We start from the raw sequence: 16,326 nt of genomic DNA on the forward strand, positions 1-16,326 counted from the left end.
TTTTAGGTTTTTCCTTTGTAATTGCTTTTAAGTATCTTTAATAATCAAAAAACAAAAATTGATTTTAAACTGAAAACTAAGTTCAAAAACATTTTCACTTTAATGTACATTATAAATCCCTTTAATAAGAACATTTAATACACAATATGGAGCAGCTAAATGCAAAGTGTCCACCTCAGTACTTGTTTTTTTGGCAGCCATGCCCAATCGTAATACAGTTTTATTTATAGGGATAAAAAGAATCCAATTACTGGGAGGAATAAGAATTTTGCGATTACACCACAGTACATTGTCCAAACTCAGAGCAAGCAGGGATACTAAAGACAGAGGTGCCATAACAATGAGATGTGTACATGCTCTTCATTCAAGAAATATCCTAGAATCTCCAACGGTAATGCAAGCACTGAAATTACTTATTTTTCCAAGAATTTCAAAAAATTAAACAGATTATGTCAATCTTTGTATAACCTTTAATGCTCTGAATATGATCCTTAATTTCTCTTTACATAAAAGGCTGGAGAGGCTAAATTGAAATTGTCTGGGGATTTTCATTAGCCAGTCTTAAAATCATTACACATCAAATTGAAACATGAAGAGTAAATAAAAACATTAGCATTTTCTCTTTACCAAAACCTTCTTTCTCTCATCTTCTATACCATCTAATCCTTTTATTTCTATCTTATTAATGCTGCTTCCAAAGAGGAAGAGCAGAAAGCATGCTAGTAACCTAGGGTAAAATAATTTTTAAGTAGAAATAATTTTACAAGAAATAGGGGGTGGGGGAGCAAAAAACTACTACACACCGTGCAAGAGAAAAATGTGCAAAAGAAAAGGGGAAGATACAAGGAAATTCCCAGAAATAGATAAGATTATTCTCACATTATCCATTATTCACTCTAACAGCAACTAATATTTCACCTAATAGTATTTAAAGGTTTAAAAATGCCAATTGTTCCATATTAAAGAATACATTTTTTAGTCATTTTAAATTTGGCACTGAATCATAGAATAATCCAAGTACAACTTTGTTTAAAAGTCCAAACTTGAGTTTGCCAACTCAAGTTATATGCTGATTGCGATGTTGCTGTTCTTAATAAGAAACTCATCACAAGCTATGACCTCTTATTCAGTTTTAGGCAAAGTAAAATAAGAAGCCATTCAGCGCAGAGCTGTATGGTTGTAGTAATTGGTAATTTAAAACAAAACAACAAAAAACAGAAGTTGGGGGAAAAAGACAGAAAGGCAGACATACTACTCTTACTTTATTTATCAGATTCCTCTAATAAGAAGCCTCCAGAGACGGGCACAAGAGTGGCTTCACAGTGACTATAAAGGCCACAACAGAGATAAAGATTATGATGCATAAATCATAAAAACAAATATTCACAATAGTACGTAGTGCCAGTTTCCCTATATAAACATAAAACAACCAAAAAAAAAAAAAAATTTACTGCCTGCCCAGCAGGCAACACAAGCATAAGACCCATAACAATAACAACAAATCATTTATTAACAAGTACAATCTATCCAGTAGAATCAATTCTAAGTACTACAACACACTGAAAAGGCACAAAATATTTAATCCAGAAAAGAACAGGCATAAAAAGACACTATCAAAGAGCTAATGCCCCAAATCTGATTTTTCATCAATGATATATAAAAGTGATATGGTGGTGAGGAAACTCAAGCTTATAAACATATCAGTTTGAGTTTTTAATTTGTTTGCATTATAGACTGAAAAGCAATGAATGCTATAATATTTAGCCCTTAACTAAAAATTTATAGTCACCCTACAAAGATGTTTTGACAGTTTTTAAATTTGACAGAAAAGTGTACCTATTTCATGACTCACCATCACTTAAAAGAAGCCACTTAAGAAAGCACCAGTTTAAAACCTTAATTTGATTTCACCTCTTCTCCCCAGCAATAGTGTCTAAATTACTTGAAAGTATGCAAATGACCACTACATTTACAGTGGTTGGTTAAATTTTGCTGAAGTGAGGAACAAAGCCTAACCTTAAATGGTATTTTTAGGCTGCAAAAAAATAGGTGGGGTTTCTTACAAAAATAACCTCAACTTGACTTAAAAAAAAACATATAAGGCAAAAATTATTTTAATAGTGTAGTGTAAAAAATAAGCTTATTATTTAGCATTTAATAGTGTCTATTTAAAAGATAACATTCAATTAACTAAACTGAGAAAACTGAGTATTCTTACCTATAAACGGTTTGTCGGTATGACAATTCCCAGAGTATTTTCTTCTGCTCTTAGTTTTATACATCTAAACACAAACACTTAATACTTAGTCTCAGTATTCAAACTAATAATTTCTTTTTTAAAATTCATAATCCTAGGAGTTGAACTGTGCTTCTTTGGACAAGCATTTACTCACACAACAAAGAATTTAAATTATTTTAATCTATTTATTCTCTACTAAAAAATCTTTGGTGCATTTAAGTAAAAACTGATTAGGTTAACAAATTTCTGTACTTTATAAATTATTCAATTTACAGATTCAGTGCTAACTGCTATCAGCTAAAATTTAACTTAAAACAATAAATTATGCTCATAAAATAAAAAATTCTGAATGAGACTAAACTTTCAAGATTCAAAATTTTAAGTATAGTTACAGAAATAATGGATTTTAGAGTTAATGGAAACTTGCCCAAAATACTCTAAACCAAACATTACAAAAATTCAACTAAAAAAGGTAGGCCTCATTTCATATCTTTTGTGCCAACTTTAAAACTTGTATACATTCAGTTTGCCCAAATCCATGAGGTTTTCACAAATTTTAAATTTCTTACATATTTGGAAATAAGAGGCAGCAGACTAGTGTTTTTGGTCCCCCTCTGAGACCATTTCTTCATAAGAATTATATGACCTACTTCCCAGACTATTGAAAATTAAGAGAGAATGTAGTGCTTGGCACATAGTAAGCACTCATTAATGCTAGTTTTCTTACCCTATAATATGGCTCTACCAATTAGTAACCATATGAGCTTAAATGAGTCCTATCTTAACCTCAGATTCTTTATCTCTAAAATAGGAATACAGCATGTCCTTTCTATTTCAGAGCTGGTTATGAGGTTCAAATGAGATAATATGTGTAAGCATTTTATAAAATGGTAAACCACTATTCAACTTTAAGTTATATACAATGATAACTATATACAAATATATTTCACTTTACATAAGAGATGTATTCCAGAAAAGTTCCATGTAAACCAACTCTATAAATCAAATCATATATTTAAAGCAAATTAGGACATTATTATTAAAAGAACCCTAAAGTAAACACCTTCAAAAGCAAAGTTTCTTTTCAATGTGAAAATGCAATACCCTCTTTTTTCTGCTACCTAATATACACACACCATTTGCCTCTTTAGAAGTCCAAGCTTTTCTACACTGGTTTATATGTAAGGCAGGGCACATTTTTAGTTATGTTTTCTTCCTACTCTGAGATTTTTTAAAAATCTCATTAGTCTTCAATAATCTTAGACATGTATTTTTTAAATCAATTTGAAAGATGAACAGACTAATAGTACCTCATGTAGTCAAGCTCAATCATGTAAGTACCCCAGATATAACATTTCCACACAAAAGTAAGTAAAAATACTGAAAAAGAATAATAATTAATAGATTAGTTATGTCTACTGGGTCTAGTATAATTCCAACCAACCCTGATAAATGAGGTTAAACTCAGATTGGTTTGATTATGTGAGCTACTTTGGTTGACTGCCTCAATTCTCCTGTAAAGTACCTCCATTTAAGTGCTTCAGCAAATAATTTCCCCCATTACTAAGTGGCTAAATTTTACTCATTATTTTAGGGTGCATGGGCAGTTCAGTGGTTAGGATGCTCACCTTTCATGTGGGAGACCCAGGTTCGATTCCCAGACCATGCACCGCCCCCCCCCCAAAAAAAAAGATTCATTATTTTATTTGTGATTTTTTTTCACATGAGCTGGGCCCACTTTACAGTTTACACAAAGAAAGTGCTTAAAGCAATTAGGAGTGTAAACAAGACTGAAAGGAAAAACTTTTAAACTGCTATTTTCCAGTAGTTTACATACAAATGACATGCTAATAATAAATCACCCTAGCCTACTCTAATTCCTCAAGAAACTTTAAAGGAAACATTATCTTAGTTTAAGTTTAAATTGACTTGAAAATATTGAAAGTGCTGATATTAAAAAAGTATTTTATAATTTTGAATTACTTTTCCCTCAGTTAATTTTAAGTGAGGTTTTTCTGTAACTGCTATTTCCTTTCACCAAATCCTCAACTGTTGTCTCGTACAAAAATAAAAATCAAGGATAACTACAGATACCTGACTTACGTAAAAAGCAAAAATAAAAATCTGGATTGCATGTAAACCTGTACCAAGTACTGGTTCTATTTAATTAGATAGCATTTAGTTTAGTTAGTGACAAATTTTACAATCTGTTTGGCACTTTTTCTAACTACATGAAATATCTAGGTTCCAATTCCCAGAGTTGAAAGGTAAATGAAACCAAACATGGCTTCTTCAGTTAAATTTTCATTAATTAGTTACAATTGCCCCTTTCTTAGGGAAATGGAGATATATGCTGGGATGTATGGTTAATGTTCTGAAACAAATGGCAAAATGCAAAAGGTGGACTTACCTTGAAAGGTAGCTAATTAAAATGTCATTTTTTTCTTTAATACATTTCCAACTTTATATAATTTAATGTGTAGGCTTATATTTAAATTTCCTTTTCATAAAAATTGAAGCACAGGCAAGAACAAATTATCCGGACAATTATTTCATCCTTACATTTCATTTAACAAGCTATTTTACTTGAGCTACCTCTCTGTCTTTGAATTTGTTCAAAGTCCAAAAGATAGTAATCTGAAATTATGGATAGATGGAAAAACAGCACAGAAATATCCAAGACTTTCATCTATACTTAAATTCCTAATTTCAATTTCAAAAGAAAAAAAATCTACTTGAAATAGTAATGAATCTCATAGGATAAAGGACATTTGCAAATCAGTATATCCTTACTTTCCTTCTTAAAAACTACATGGTCCTTAAACTTGTTTAGAAGACAGGGAAGGGAGTAAAGAGGAATGAGATTAAAGAGGAATAAAAGTTTCCACTGATGATTAAAAAAAAAAGAAAACAGAAAAATAAAACCATTATGTCAACAGCTGATAATCTGAAAAGTTTGATACACATTAAAAATTGGCACTGAATACTTTCAAATCACAAAAATGTTCACTTTAAATATTATGCCTCAAAATATGTCTAAATATTCATATGTTAAGTAAACAGAGATATATATTCTTCTTGATTTGAAACTCTTCTGAGGATTTGAGAAGATGAAAAAAGAGGAGCCCTACTAGTTGAAAAGTTGTCAGTTCTTCACTACTATTAGCATATAACTATCAAAAAAGTTTGTGGAATGTTTAGATTTACTCATGAACGATGTTCACTACTGGAAATATTGTGTACAGCAGTAGTGTTATCAAGCCCCAGTAATGTTCCAAGATAAGACTGTTCTCTAGGATCTAGCATTTGTTCAGGTTGTACTGGATGAACTATATTTGCAGGCTGAGGAGTGAGAGTATATTTTTCAAGAAAAGCTAAATCAGTTGCTCGTGGATAATCAGTTGATTGTGGCTGTGGTGGAAGGATCTCATGAGACGACGGTGGAAGCGTGGTAGTGTGCTGCACAATATCACTCTGAGTGTCGGGCATCTGAACTGGAACCAGTGTTACTGGAACACACACTTCTGCAGAAACATTCTGCAACATAGTCTTGGCTTCTGATTGATAAACTTTAGGCTGATCCATATATTGTTTTGTTTCTGTTTGAAAGATTTTATCATCAGATGAGTACTCCACTGGCAAGGATACAAGTTTTTCCTCAGAAGTACCGAGAGGCTCATCAGGAGATTTTATACCATGGACATGGTCAATGTGGTATTTAAGCTTGTCTTTCCGCTTAAATGTTGCATTACAATGCTGACAGTTGAAAGGTCGGGCATCAGAATGAATAACCAGGTGTTTTGTTAAAGTTTTCTTAATTCTGAAAGATTGACTGCAAATTTGACACTTGTACGGTTTTTCACCTGTATGGACAAAAATGGAATTAAGTGTAAACACACTCACTTGATTTAAGTAGCAAAATGAAGTAACAATGCTGAGTACTGTACCTAGCATATGATAAATGCTTGATAAATGCAGCCTATTACTACCGCTTGCTTTTATTTCCATTAGAGGCATCCCAAAAGTTTTTTAAACTAAAACAACTGATTTCCACCTGTCCAAAATAGATAAAAAGCACTCTGATTTACCTGGCTCTTTGGAGCAGAATGAGAAATGGTGATACTTATCTCTAGCTTAAGGTCAAAATAAGGAGAGTTAATCAGGGAAAAGAATGTGGAAGCTGAACCAGTTTTCAGTTTCCCCTGAGACAGCTTCTTTCGATGTAGTTTTGTTATTTTTTTATGTATGGAGCATTTTAAGTTCCCAGGTTAGCCTGTATGGTTGGAAAAATAATGGCTACCCAAAGATGTACTTGTCCTAATCCCTGGAAGCTATGAAAATGTCACTTTACAGGGTAGAGGACTCTTTGCATATGTGACTCTGGTTAAGGTCCCTGAAATGTGGAGATGATGTGGATTATCTGGGTGTGCGCAATCTAATCACGTGTCTTTAAAAGTGGACTTATGGAAAAATAGGTGGGAGAGAGGCCACTTGAAGACGACTTGATCTGCCACTGTCGACTTTGAAAATGGTAATGAGGGTTTGTTATTTTAATTATCTTCCTTCATTTCTCCATTTAAAACATCATCAATTCTCACAGAAAATTAAGAGATAATTATATATTCAAAGGTTGAAACAACAACATCAAATAAATAGTTTTTGAATATTATTGTTAATATTTTGTGGCTTGCTGGAATTTTATACCCTATTTATAAAAAATCTTTAGACTGGGATGCTAGGTTCCTGGTACTAGTAGATTTTCTACTTGTGTCTGGACTAACATCATTACTGATGTCACTATAAAGGAAGTAAGAGAATAATTTATTGTATAAAGGGTTAACATTGCTGAAAGGAAAGTATTTCTAACTGTACAAAGCATCCTACATCAGACATTGGAGTTTACAAATGAATTCCTAGAATGAGAGACTAGATGAAAAAACAAAAGAGTAATGAACCAAAACATCTGCACTTGCCATCTCCGAAGATGAACATTTGCTGAGTGAGATAGCTAGAAACCAGAGGCTGGTAGGCTAAAGAGCTGAGCAGATATTTCAGAAATCCCAAGGTACTGTGAAGACAGAGTTTATAGTTCAGGACACACCAAAGCAGAGTACTTTAGTAAAAGCACCATGCTTGGGATCCCAGAATGATGATGAACTAGGAGGAAAGGCAAACCAGAAATAGACCAGGCATAACAAAGAACGGAGGTCATCTCATATTCTATCTGCTTGTGAGAAAAATTTAAGTCTATCTGGTAAAAAACAAATCTTCAAGTGCCTCAACAATTTTTCATTCACAAAATCTAATATTCGATACAAAATTACCAGACATGCCAAGAATCAGGATCAAAGACCAAACACCAAGAGAGGAAAAAACTAAGCGACATACCCATAGATGTAGCAGGTATTACATTTTTTAGACAGGACATTAACTTGAATATGATTAATAAGTTCAAAAAATATAGGAAAAGAGGATTTCATCATTGAACTAGATCTATGAAAACAGTGGAAATTTTAGAACATATAAATAAAATAATTGAAATTCATGGTTCAATCAATGGATTTAATAGCAAATTAGAAACTACAGAGGAAAGAATTAGAGAAATGGAAAATGTATTATTAGAAAACCTACAAATGGGAAGCACAAGGAAAAACAAGAGGGAAATACAGAAAAAAAGCATGAGAGATATATATGAAAAAGTGAAAAGGTTTAACATAGATGTAATTAGATCTCCAGAAAGAACATGGGAAAAAGCAGTATTTGAAGAGGAAATGTCTTGAGAATATTCCTAAACAAAAGCAAAACATAAAGTCACAAATACAAATCTCCAGCAATACCAAAAAACAAAATACATCTCGGTACATTACACCAAAACAACTGAAAACCAAAAACAACAACAAAAAAATCTTAAAAGGGAGTCAGTTAAAAAGGGGCATTATCTTCAAATAAGCAACAAGACTGACAGTATACTTCTCAACAAAAGCAATGGAAGCTCAAAGAAGAAACTGATATATTTAAAGTACAGAAAGAGAATAACTGCCAATGGGAGTTCTATACTCAGGAAAAATATTCCCCATAAATTAAAGTAAAATAAAAAATTCTCAGACAAATAAAATCTAAAAGACTGTGATGCCAACAGACTTGCACTAAAAGATATTCCAAAGAATGCTTTGGACAGAAGGAAATGAATTCCAGATGGAAGGGGGTACTGCATAAAGGAATGAACAAGAAAAGTAAATATATCTAAACAAATACTTTGGTTATTTGAAACAAAAATTATCTTTAATATGGTTTAAAATATATGTGGACTTAAAATATATATATAACGCATAAAAGGTAAGAGGGAAAGAAGAATATCATAAGGTCTTTGCATTGTCTGTAAAATGAACTAATTTAAGGTAGACTAATATTTAAAAATACATTGTTAACTGAATGGAAGAAGATATTTGGAAACCACATATCAGATAAAGATTTGCTATCCTGTGTACATAAAGAAATTAGATAACTCAACAACAAGAGAACAAACAATCCAATTATAAAATGGGCAAAGGATATGAATAGACATTTTTTTGAAGAGGCAATACAAATGGCTAAAAAGCACATGAAGAGATGCTCATCTTCATTAGCTATAAAGGAAATGCAAATCAAGACTACAATGAGATATCATCTCACACCTATAAGAATGGTTGCTATTAAACAAACAAAACTACAAATGTTGGAGAGGATGTGGAGAAACTGGAACACTTATTCACTGCTGGTGGGAATATATAATGGCTCAGTCGCTGTGGAAGACAGTTTAGCAGTTCTTCAGAAAACTAAATATTGAGTTGCCCTAAAACCCGGCAATACTGATATTCAGTATATACCCAGAAGAGCTGAAAGCAGTAACATAAACAGACATTTGCACACCTATGTTCATAGCACAGACTTTACAATTGCCAAAAGATGGAAACACTCCAAGAGCCCATCAACAGATGGGTGGATAACAAAATGTAACATATACATGTAATGGAATATTATGCAGCAGTAAGACGAAATGAGGTCCCAAAGCATATGACAACATGGATGAACCTTGAGAACATATTGCCAAGTGAAATAAATCAGACACAGAAGGATAGATACCTTATAATTTCACTGTTATAACTATGCTAAAAGTAATCTCAAAGGTTTATACTGCAGAATATAGAGGACCTAGAGGTGCACATAAGCTCGAGATGGGGGAAAGGTTACCCAATGAGGTTGAACTTAAATATAAGGGAACAGATAGAAGTGATGGTAGCTAATTAGTGGGGTTATAAATAACAGAGCCATATTGAAGGTGAATATAATTGAAAGCAGATTATAGTGCCATATATCCCAGAAATTAACTCTATAATTATAAATAAGTTCTTGCATGAACTCCTTCAAACATGTGATCTGGTACAAAGAGTCAATAATAGGTACAGGGAAAAAGGAATACTGCATGCTATGGCCTACTGTTAACAGGAAGACTACAACAGTACCACAGAAATACCAGGGTTAAATATTTGGGGTATGGGAGGGGTAGAGACAAGAAATTAGTGGAGGTTTTTGATTTGATATTTGGTGAGGCTGCTCGGTTCTTTGTCTCTTTGGACCAATGAAAACAGTCTAAACTTGAGTGTGCTGCAGATCGTACAACCTAATGAGGACACTGTTAAGACATGGTTTGTTTATTTTGGACATTATCCATAATGCCCAGTGGATGGAGGAGGATGAAGGGTACGATGAGTGAGAAGCCAAAAGCAAACTGTGATACATATATATGATGGAATACCATGCAGCTACAAAAATGAATGACATCGTGAGGCACACAACAAACTGCATAAACCTTGGGGACAATGTGTTGTGCAAAATAAGCCAGAAACAAAAGAACAAGTATGCTATGGTCTCTTTCAGAAAGGATTTCTAAGAAAATTGGAGACTACATTGTAAGCTCTTATAGCAGCCATACTTAGTCTGAAGTTGTAGCGTATTTCTAGATTCTGAGACACTAAACTATGTGTATAAACTGGCATTTCCTTGGAATTTTGAGTACCTCTGTGACACCTAAGATTCACAGCAAAGAGATCAGGTTTCAATTAGAGATAAAAATGAAGTCAATCTGGTTGGGACTAAGGTAAATCAACAGGGCAAAAGAAGATAGTGTATGTTCTCCAGAGCTTCGACTACTGTATGAGACCAAAGGCAAAGAGATTTATTGTGTCTAAACCTAAATCTTCTGTAACACACAATCTAAATCAAGCTGTCTGAATAGCTCATTTAAACAACCCAAACACATGGAGCCCAGAACAGGAATAAGGCCTTGTAATTCTTATAGTTTAATGTAATACCCACAGAATCCCAGACTATGGCGGGCTGATAATTTAAAAATATCGGGAGAGAGGGCAGAACAATGGTGGCTCGGTGGCAGATTTCTCGCCTGCCAAGCCAGAGACCCGGGTTCGATTCCCAGTGCCTGCCCATGCAAAAACAAAGTACTGGCAGAGTCTCTTGAGGGACTAGAAAAAATATGGAAATATTCAATTTTCCTATCTGGGAACCCCCTGGTACTCTCTCAAACACTAGGGACTCCCAGGAAAATAGGCCAAGCCCTTGATTTTGAGGCTTGCCCTTAAGAAACTTACTTCTGTAGCATAAAAGCTAAGACTACCTGTAATTTTGCCTTAAAAGCTGCTTCTAGGAAACCTGTTTAGCTATTCAGATGTGGCCTCTCTCTCGCTAAGCCCAACTCTGCAAGGAAAATTATTATCCTACACGGGAAATGACATCAGAGGTGAAGGTCTCCCTGACATGGGGGACATGACTCCCAGGGTTGAGCCTGGCCCTGGCACCATGGGATCCACAATACCTTCTGGGCTAAAAAGGGAAAAGGAATTGTTACAAAGTAAAATATCAGTGGCTAAGAGAGTTCAAATGGAGTCTAAAGACTATACTGGAGGCTACTCTTATGCAAGCTTCAGCTAGATAATGCTAAATGCCATGGTTTGCCATACCCCAACTAACATCATTCCTGTTTACACTAAAGAAAACCTTGGCCTCTAATTCTCAAACTCTACAAAAGTTTCATGTACTAAGTTTACTTTCCTGAAACCTATAACCTCCAGAGGGTTCATAGGACAGATAAGTCCTAAAATCCAGAGGGGCCAGCCTCTCCAAGAATATCAACTAATTCTATCCCCCATCCTATACTGTTGAGACCCCTTTTCAACATGAATGGTAACTGCCCAAAGACCCCTATAGATTGAGAGTAGTATCAAAGAGGAGGAGTTATAACAGAGAAGACAAGATTTAACAAACGAGTATGACTGCTGAATCACTATAATGATATTTGTGTTAGCTTTCAGTGTTTTGGAGCACCTAGAAGAAAAAAACTGAAAATGTGGAATGGTAACCCATACCAAACTTTGAAATATGTTCTGTAACTATTTATCAAAATGTATTTTGAGAATTATTGCTTTTTTTTGTATATATATTTCACAATGAAAAAACAATTTTAAAAAAAGAATACTTAATTATCTTCAGGATAACCACTAAAAGAATAATGAGAGGGCAGTGCGACGGTGGCTCAGTGACAGAATTCTCACCTGCCATGCTGAAGACCCGGGTTCAATTCCCGGTACCTGCCCATGCAAAAAAGAATAATGAGAAAACATAACTAATAAGATAGGTGAGGGGAAAAGTGGATAATAAAAATACTTGATGATTCCAAAATTAAGACAAGAAAAAGTATGAAGGAATAGATGGGGCAAATAATACTGATGATAGACAGAAACCCAAATAAATGAGAAATCACATGAAATTTCAATGAACTAACTACTCCAAGTAAAAGACAGATATTGTCACACTAGATGATATAAAAATATTCCAAAGACACACATCTTAATACATATTCAAAGAAGGAATGAAAGTAAAATGATGGGGTAAAACACATCCAAACAAAATCCAAATAAGATACCTATTATAAAGACAGATATTTTGTAATGATAACAAGGAACACTCAATAGAAAAATTTAACAATCTTAAATGTATATATATATTTTTAATAACATAGCCTCAAACTATATAAAGAAAAAATAAAAGAACTAAAGACAATTTACAATCGTGGTTAAAGACTAACACAGATCTCTCAGTTATAGAATAAGCAGAAAAAAATTCAGTAAGGATGCAGAACACTGAATACGCTATGTTCTCTGATAAAAGTGGAATTAGATTAGCCATCACTAAAATAGAAATGCCTAGAAAATCCCTAAATATTTAGGATTTGGGCTTAATACATCTAAATAAACCATGAATTAAACTATAAGTCAAAATAGGCATTAGAAAATATCTTTAACTGGATTATGATAGAAATATATAGTATAAAACTTGAAGTATGGAGGGGAGCTTTGAAAAAGACAAAAAGTAAACCCAAACAAAATGAATAAGAAAGATAAAACAGCAATGAAATATAAAAAAAAAAGAGATAAATCAACAAAACCAACTAGTTCTCTGAATAGATTAATAAAATCAGTACATCTCTAGCAAGAAAAGACAAATGACCCATAACAGGAATGAAGAAAAGTTATCATTAAATAATCTAGAGAGAAATAATCAATACCCTAAATTTAGCAAACAGATTTGAATTTTAGATTAAACAGAGTTCCTTAAAAATCATAATAGACAATCTGACAGCTGTATAACTGTATAACTATTAAACAATCTTTAATTAAAAGGACAACAAGCTAAGAGCTTTACTGGTGAATTCTTCCAAACATTCATGAGGAAATAATAATAATTTACACAAACTCCTTTGGATAACTGAAAAAGAAGTATTATTTCCAAAATAATATTTTGATTAGCTTTACAAGGAGATTACTGACTGTTAGGGGGTATAGAGGATGCTTCTGGAATTATGGTAATGCTCTATATCTTGATCTGAGTGGTAGTTACACAATGTATTCATATATAAAAATACACTGAGCTATACATTAAAATTTATGCACTTCATATTATACTTCAATAAAGACAGTTTACAAAAAAAATTCACCTTGAAAAAAACTCAGCCAAGGCTAAAATCCAGTCTTAAATCTGTTGTCAATTTTATTCCAACTTAACTGAAGGTACTATATTTCAAAAAGACATCTGTTGAAGAATAGAGGCAATCAATGCTCTCTGAGGACTATACTTATAAAACATGATGTAAGAGAATTAGTCATTTGTAGAGGACAATCTTACATACATTTTCCAAGAATTTATCTAATTATGTGACTTAAAAAAAATAAAGACAAAAGGGTAGTCATAGGTAAACATGATAAATTAAGTCATTCCACAAACATTTATTGACCACCTACTATATGTAAACCCTGGGCTAGAAACTGATTAGATCTACAAATTTGAAGCAATTAAGTCTACTGCCCTGGCCAAACCTGGTATCAATCCATTATATTGAACTTCATCTGGAGAAAGAATGTTTGAACAGAAGAGAAACAGTCTGTCTGGAGTCCAGTTAAGGAGACCCTAAAGAACAAGAATCTAGTAGTATACATAATGTATGAGTGTACCCTGACAAGAGAAAAATAATCTGGGAAATAAAATTATTCTGGCCACCAGACAGGTAAACTGCCATGGGTGTAAAGTTGGTTCAAAAACTTTCACCACTGCCTGTATAGACTATTTCATAAAATGACCACGTAATTTACTTTATATCTACATTCACCAATTCTCCTGATTAGTAAATTTGGCAACTCTTTTTCTTTAATACCAGAAAAGGAACATATTAGCCAGTACACATTAATTTAGCATTCTCTAGAAAGTATATCACTATGAATTAATAAACTTAGATTCTGATGAATCAAACTATTTCTAGTGGGCATTATGAAGGATTCCTCAAAACACTTACAACTCAGTGCACAGATAAAACTGAGTTTCTAGACTTATAAATCTCAGGAATGGACTTAGGATGACAGAGAACAGTTCTTGGCATAGTCACTCTGTGATGTCCAGTCCGGGTAGTCTCCTGATGACTTCAGATCAGGATTTGGTAAACTATAGCCTGTGAGCCAAATCCAGCCTGCTATCTGCTTTTGTAAATAATTTTTTTACTGGAACTAGGCCATGCTCATTTGTTTGTGCATTCCTCATGGCTGAATAGCAAAACTTAGTGATTGTGATAGAGACTAGGTCTTGAAGCCTAAAATGCTTAGTAATAATAGTAATATCTTACCCTTTACAAAAAAGTTTGCTGACACCTACTTTAGATGATTTACCTCTTTCACTACATAATAAACATACTCTTTCTCTTATTCTATAATGCAGCTCATTTCCTCAATTTTCAATGGACAGAGAGAATTGTCTCTCTTTCCTGTGAGATATCCAGAGATGGAAATTCCACATTGTCACTGGTTCATCAATTACTATACATCAGTGTTTTAAAATTTTTTAATGCAATTATTAAGCTAGCGCTATAGTCTTCTCTAGAAAAATTCCTACAGTTTTACAATTCTTTAATCATCACTGGTCTGAAATTAACCTTTAGTTCATCATCTCTTTCAGAACATGAATTTCACTAGATTATTACTTATAACTAATGCAGAAGATATCGATAGTATAGTTTCTTTGATTTGCATTCCTATTTATGTATAGCAAATTATTACCTTTTCATTTGAGTCAAGGGTTTAATTTTGTTTTTAGCAGCAGCTATGTACCAGTAATAAATCATTCATATTCAAGTACAACTCTTTGCTACTGAAAATGCCCAAATCCAGTAATTTCTCATGATATTTATGAAACCAATTATTTTTTTATTCCAGAAGAGCAGTATGACAAAGCTGTCATAAATGCATAAACAGGACTATTTATTAAAAAAGAAAAGTTTGAAAGCTGGAAATTTATTTGTGAAGTCAAACAAGGACTAAGACAACATACAGGAAAGAATCCAACATAGTTTTCATTTTAGAACATGGTACAGACCCAAGAATTAAAAAAGAAAGATTCAGACAATGATAATGATACTTCTGGAAATCAGAAGCATTCTACCTGTGAATCGCAAATGGCTATATAAAAAGAAAAAATATACAACAGTAACTTGATAATCGAGACTGTAAGATCACATTTGAATTACTCTTTGAAAAGAGGGGGAAAAAAGAAAGAGAAAACCAAAGCATAAGAAATAACTTCAGAAAGTGAAATAGATAAGGGGGAACCATAAAACAATCAGAAGAGGGGAAAATGAAAAGTAAAAGTTGAGTAAATTCTCTATAGTAAATAATTTTTCCCCAAATCTAAAAAATGATATTCAAAAGTATTGAAACATATAATAGAAAACAGATCAGAATATTATTTACTTCCAACTAAGTTGAGTAAATTCTCTATAGTAAATAATTTTTCCCCAAATCTAAAAAATGATATTCAAAAGTATTGAAACATATAATAGAAAACAGATCAGAATATTATTTACTTCCAACTGACTTTAAGTCAGTCTTAATGGGAAAAAAAATGTAACCAAGAACAATGAAATTTACATTTCCATATTTTACTCCCAAATGATTATATAAAAATTTATACAAACTACACATCAAATTTTACCTGAATGTGTCCGAAAATGCATTTCCAGACTTGATTTGCCTTTAAAAATTTTCTTACAAACATCGCATTGATGAAATGTTGCTTTATATCTAAGAAAATAAAAAGGTTTAAATTTTGCAATAAAATTTTAATAAATAACATAATGAAAATAAGTTGTTACAACTTCATTTGCAACTTTACATATAATTCTCACATTAATAAAGCATAGAACTCTGAAGGAACAGAGGAATACTCTTTAAGTATCAACTTTACCTCTGATTTTTCTCCAGTTATATTCAACAAGCAAATCTATAAAAATAACTCCTTACTGCTTTAAAACACAGGGTTTTTCATCATTATTATTATTGCTATTAAAAATACTTAATGGAAAAATTATAGGGGCAGAAAACAGATCAATGGAGGTATGAAGTGGTGGGAGGGATTGACTATGAAGGGGCATAGCAGAAATTTGGGGGATGATAGGACTATTTATATCTTGAATGAGGTGGTGATTACATGACTGC

General features: G+C 32.8%; 1 protein-coding gene across 2 annotated transcripts in view; it reads right to left on the minus strand.

The window, feature by feature from the left end:
* ZBTB41 (zinc finger and BTB domain containing 41) overlaps positions 1-16,326 on the minus strand; it is a 50,453-nt gene continuing 34,127 nt past the window's right edge. For both annotated transcript variants that reach the window (XM_077157315.1, XM_077157316.1), the window contains exons 10-11: positions 15,824-15,912; positions 1-6,102 (exon numbers count right to left, since the gene is read on the minus strand). In XM_077157315.1, coding sequence (XP_077013430.1) covers positions 5,447-6,102; positions 15,824-15,912 — 745 coding nt within the window. In that variant the 3' untranslated portion in view covers positions 1-5,446. The remainder of the gene's footprint in view (positions 6,103-15,823; positions 15,913-16,326) is intronic.

Source organism: Tamandua tetradactyla, chromosome 4 (genome assembly GCF_023851605.1).
Source record: "Tamandua tetradactyla isolate mTamTet1 chromosome 4, mTamTet1.pri, whole genome shotgun sequence".
Classification (NCBI taxonomy): domain Eukaryota; kingdom Metazoa; phylum Chordata; class Mammalia; order Pilosa; family Myrmecophagidae; genus Tamandua; species Tamandua tetradactyla.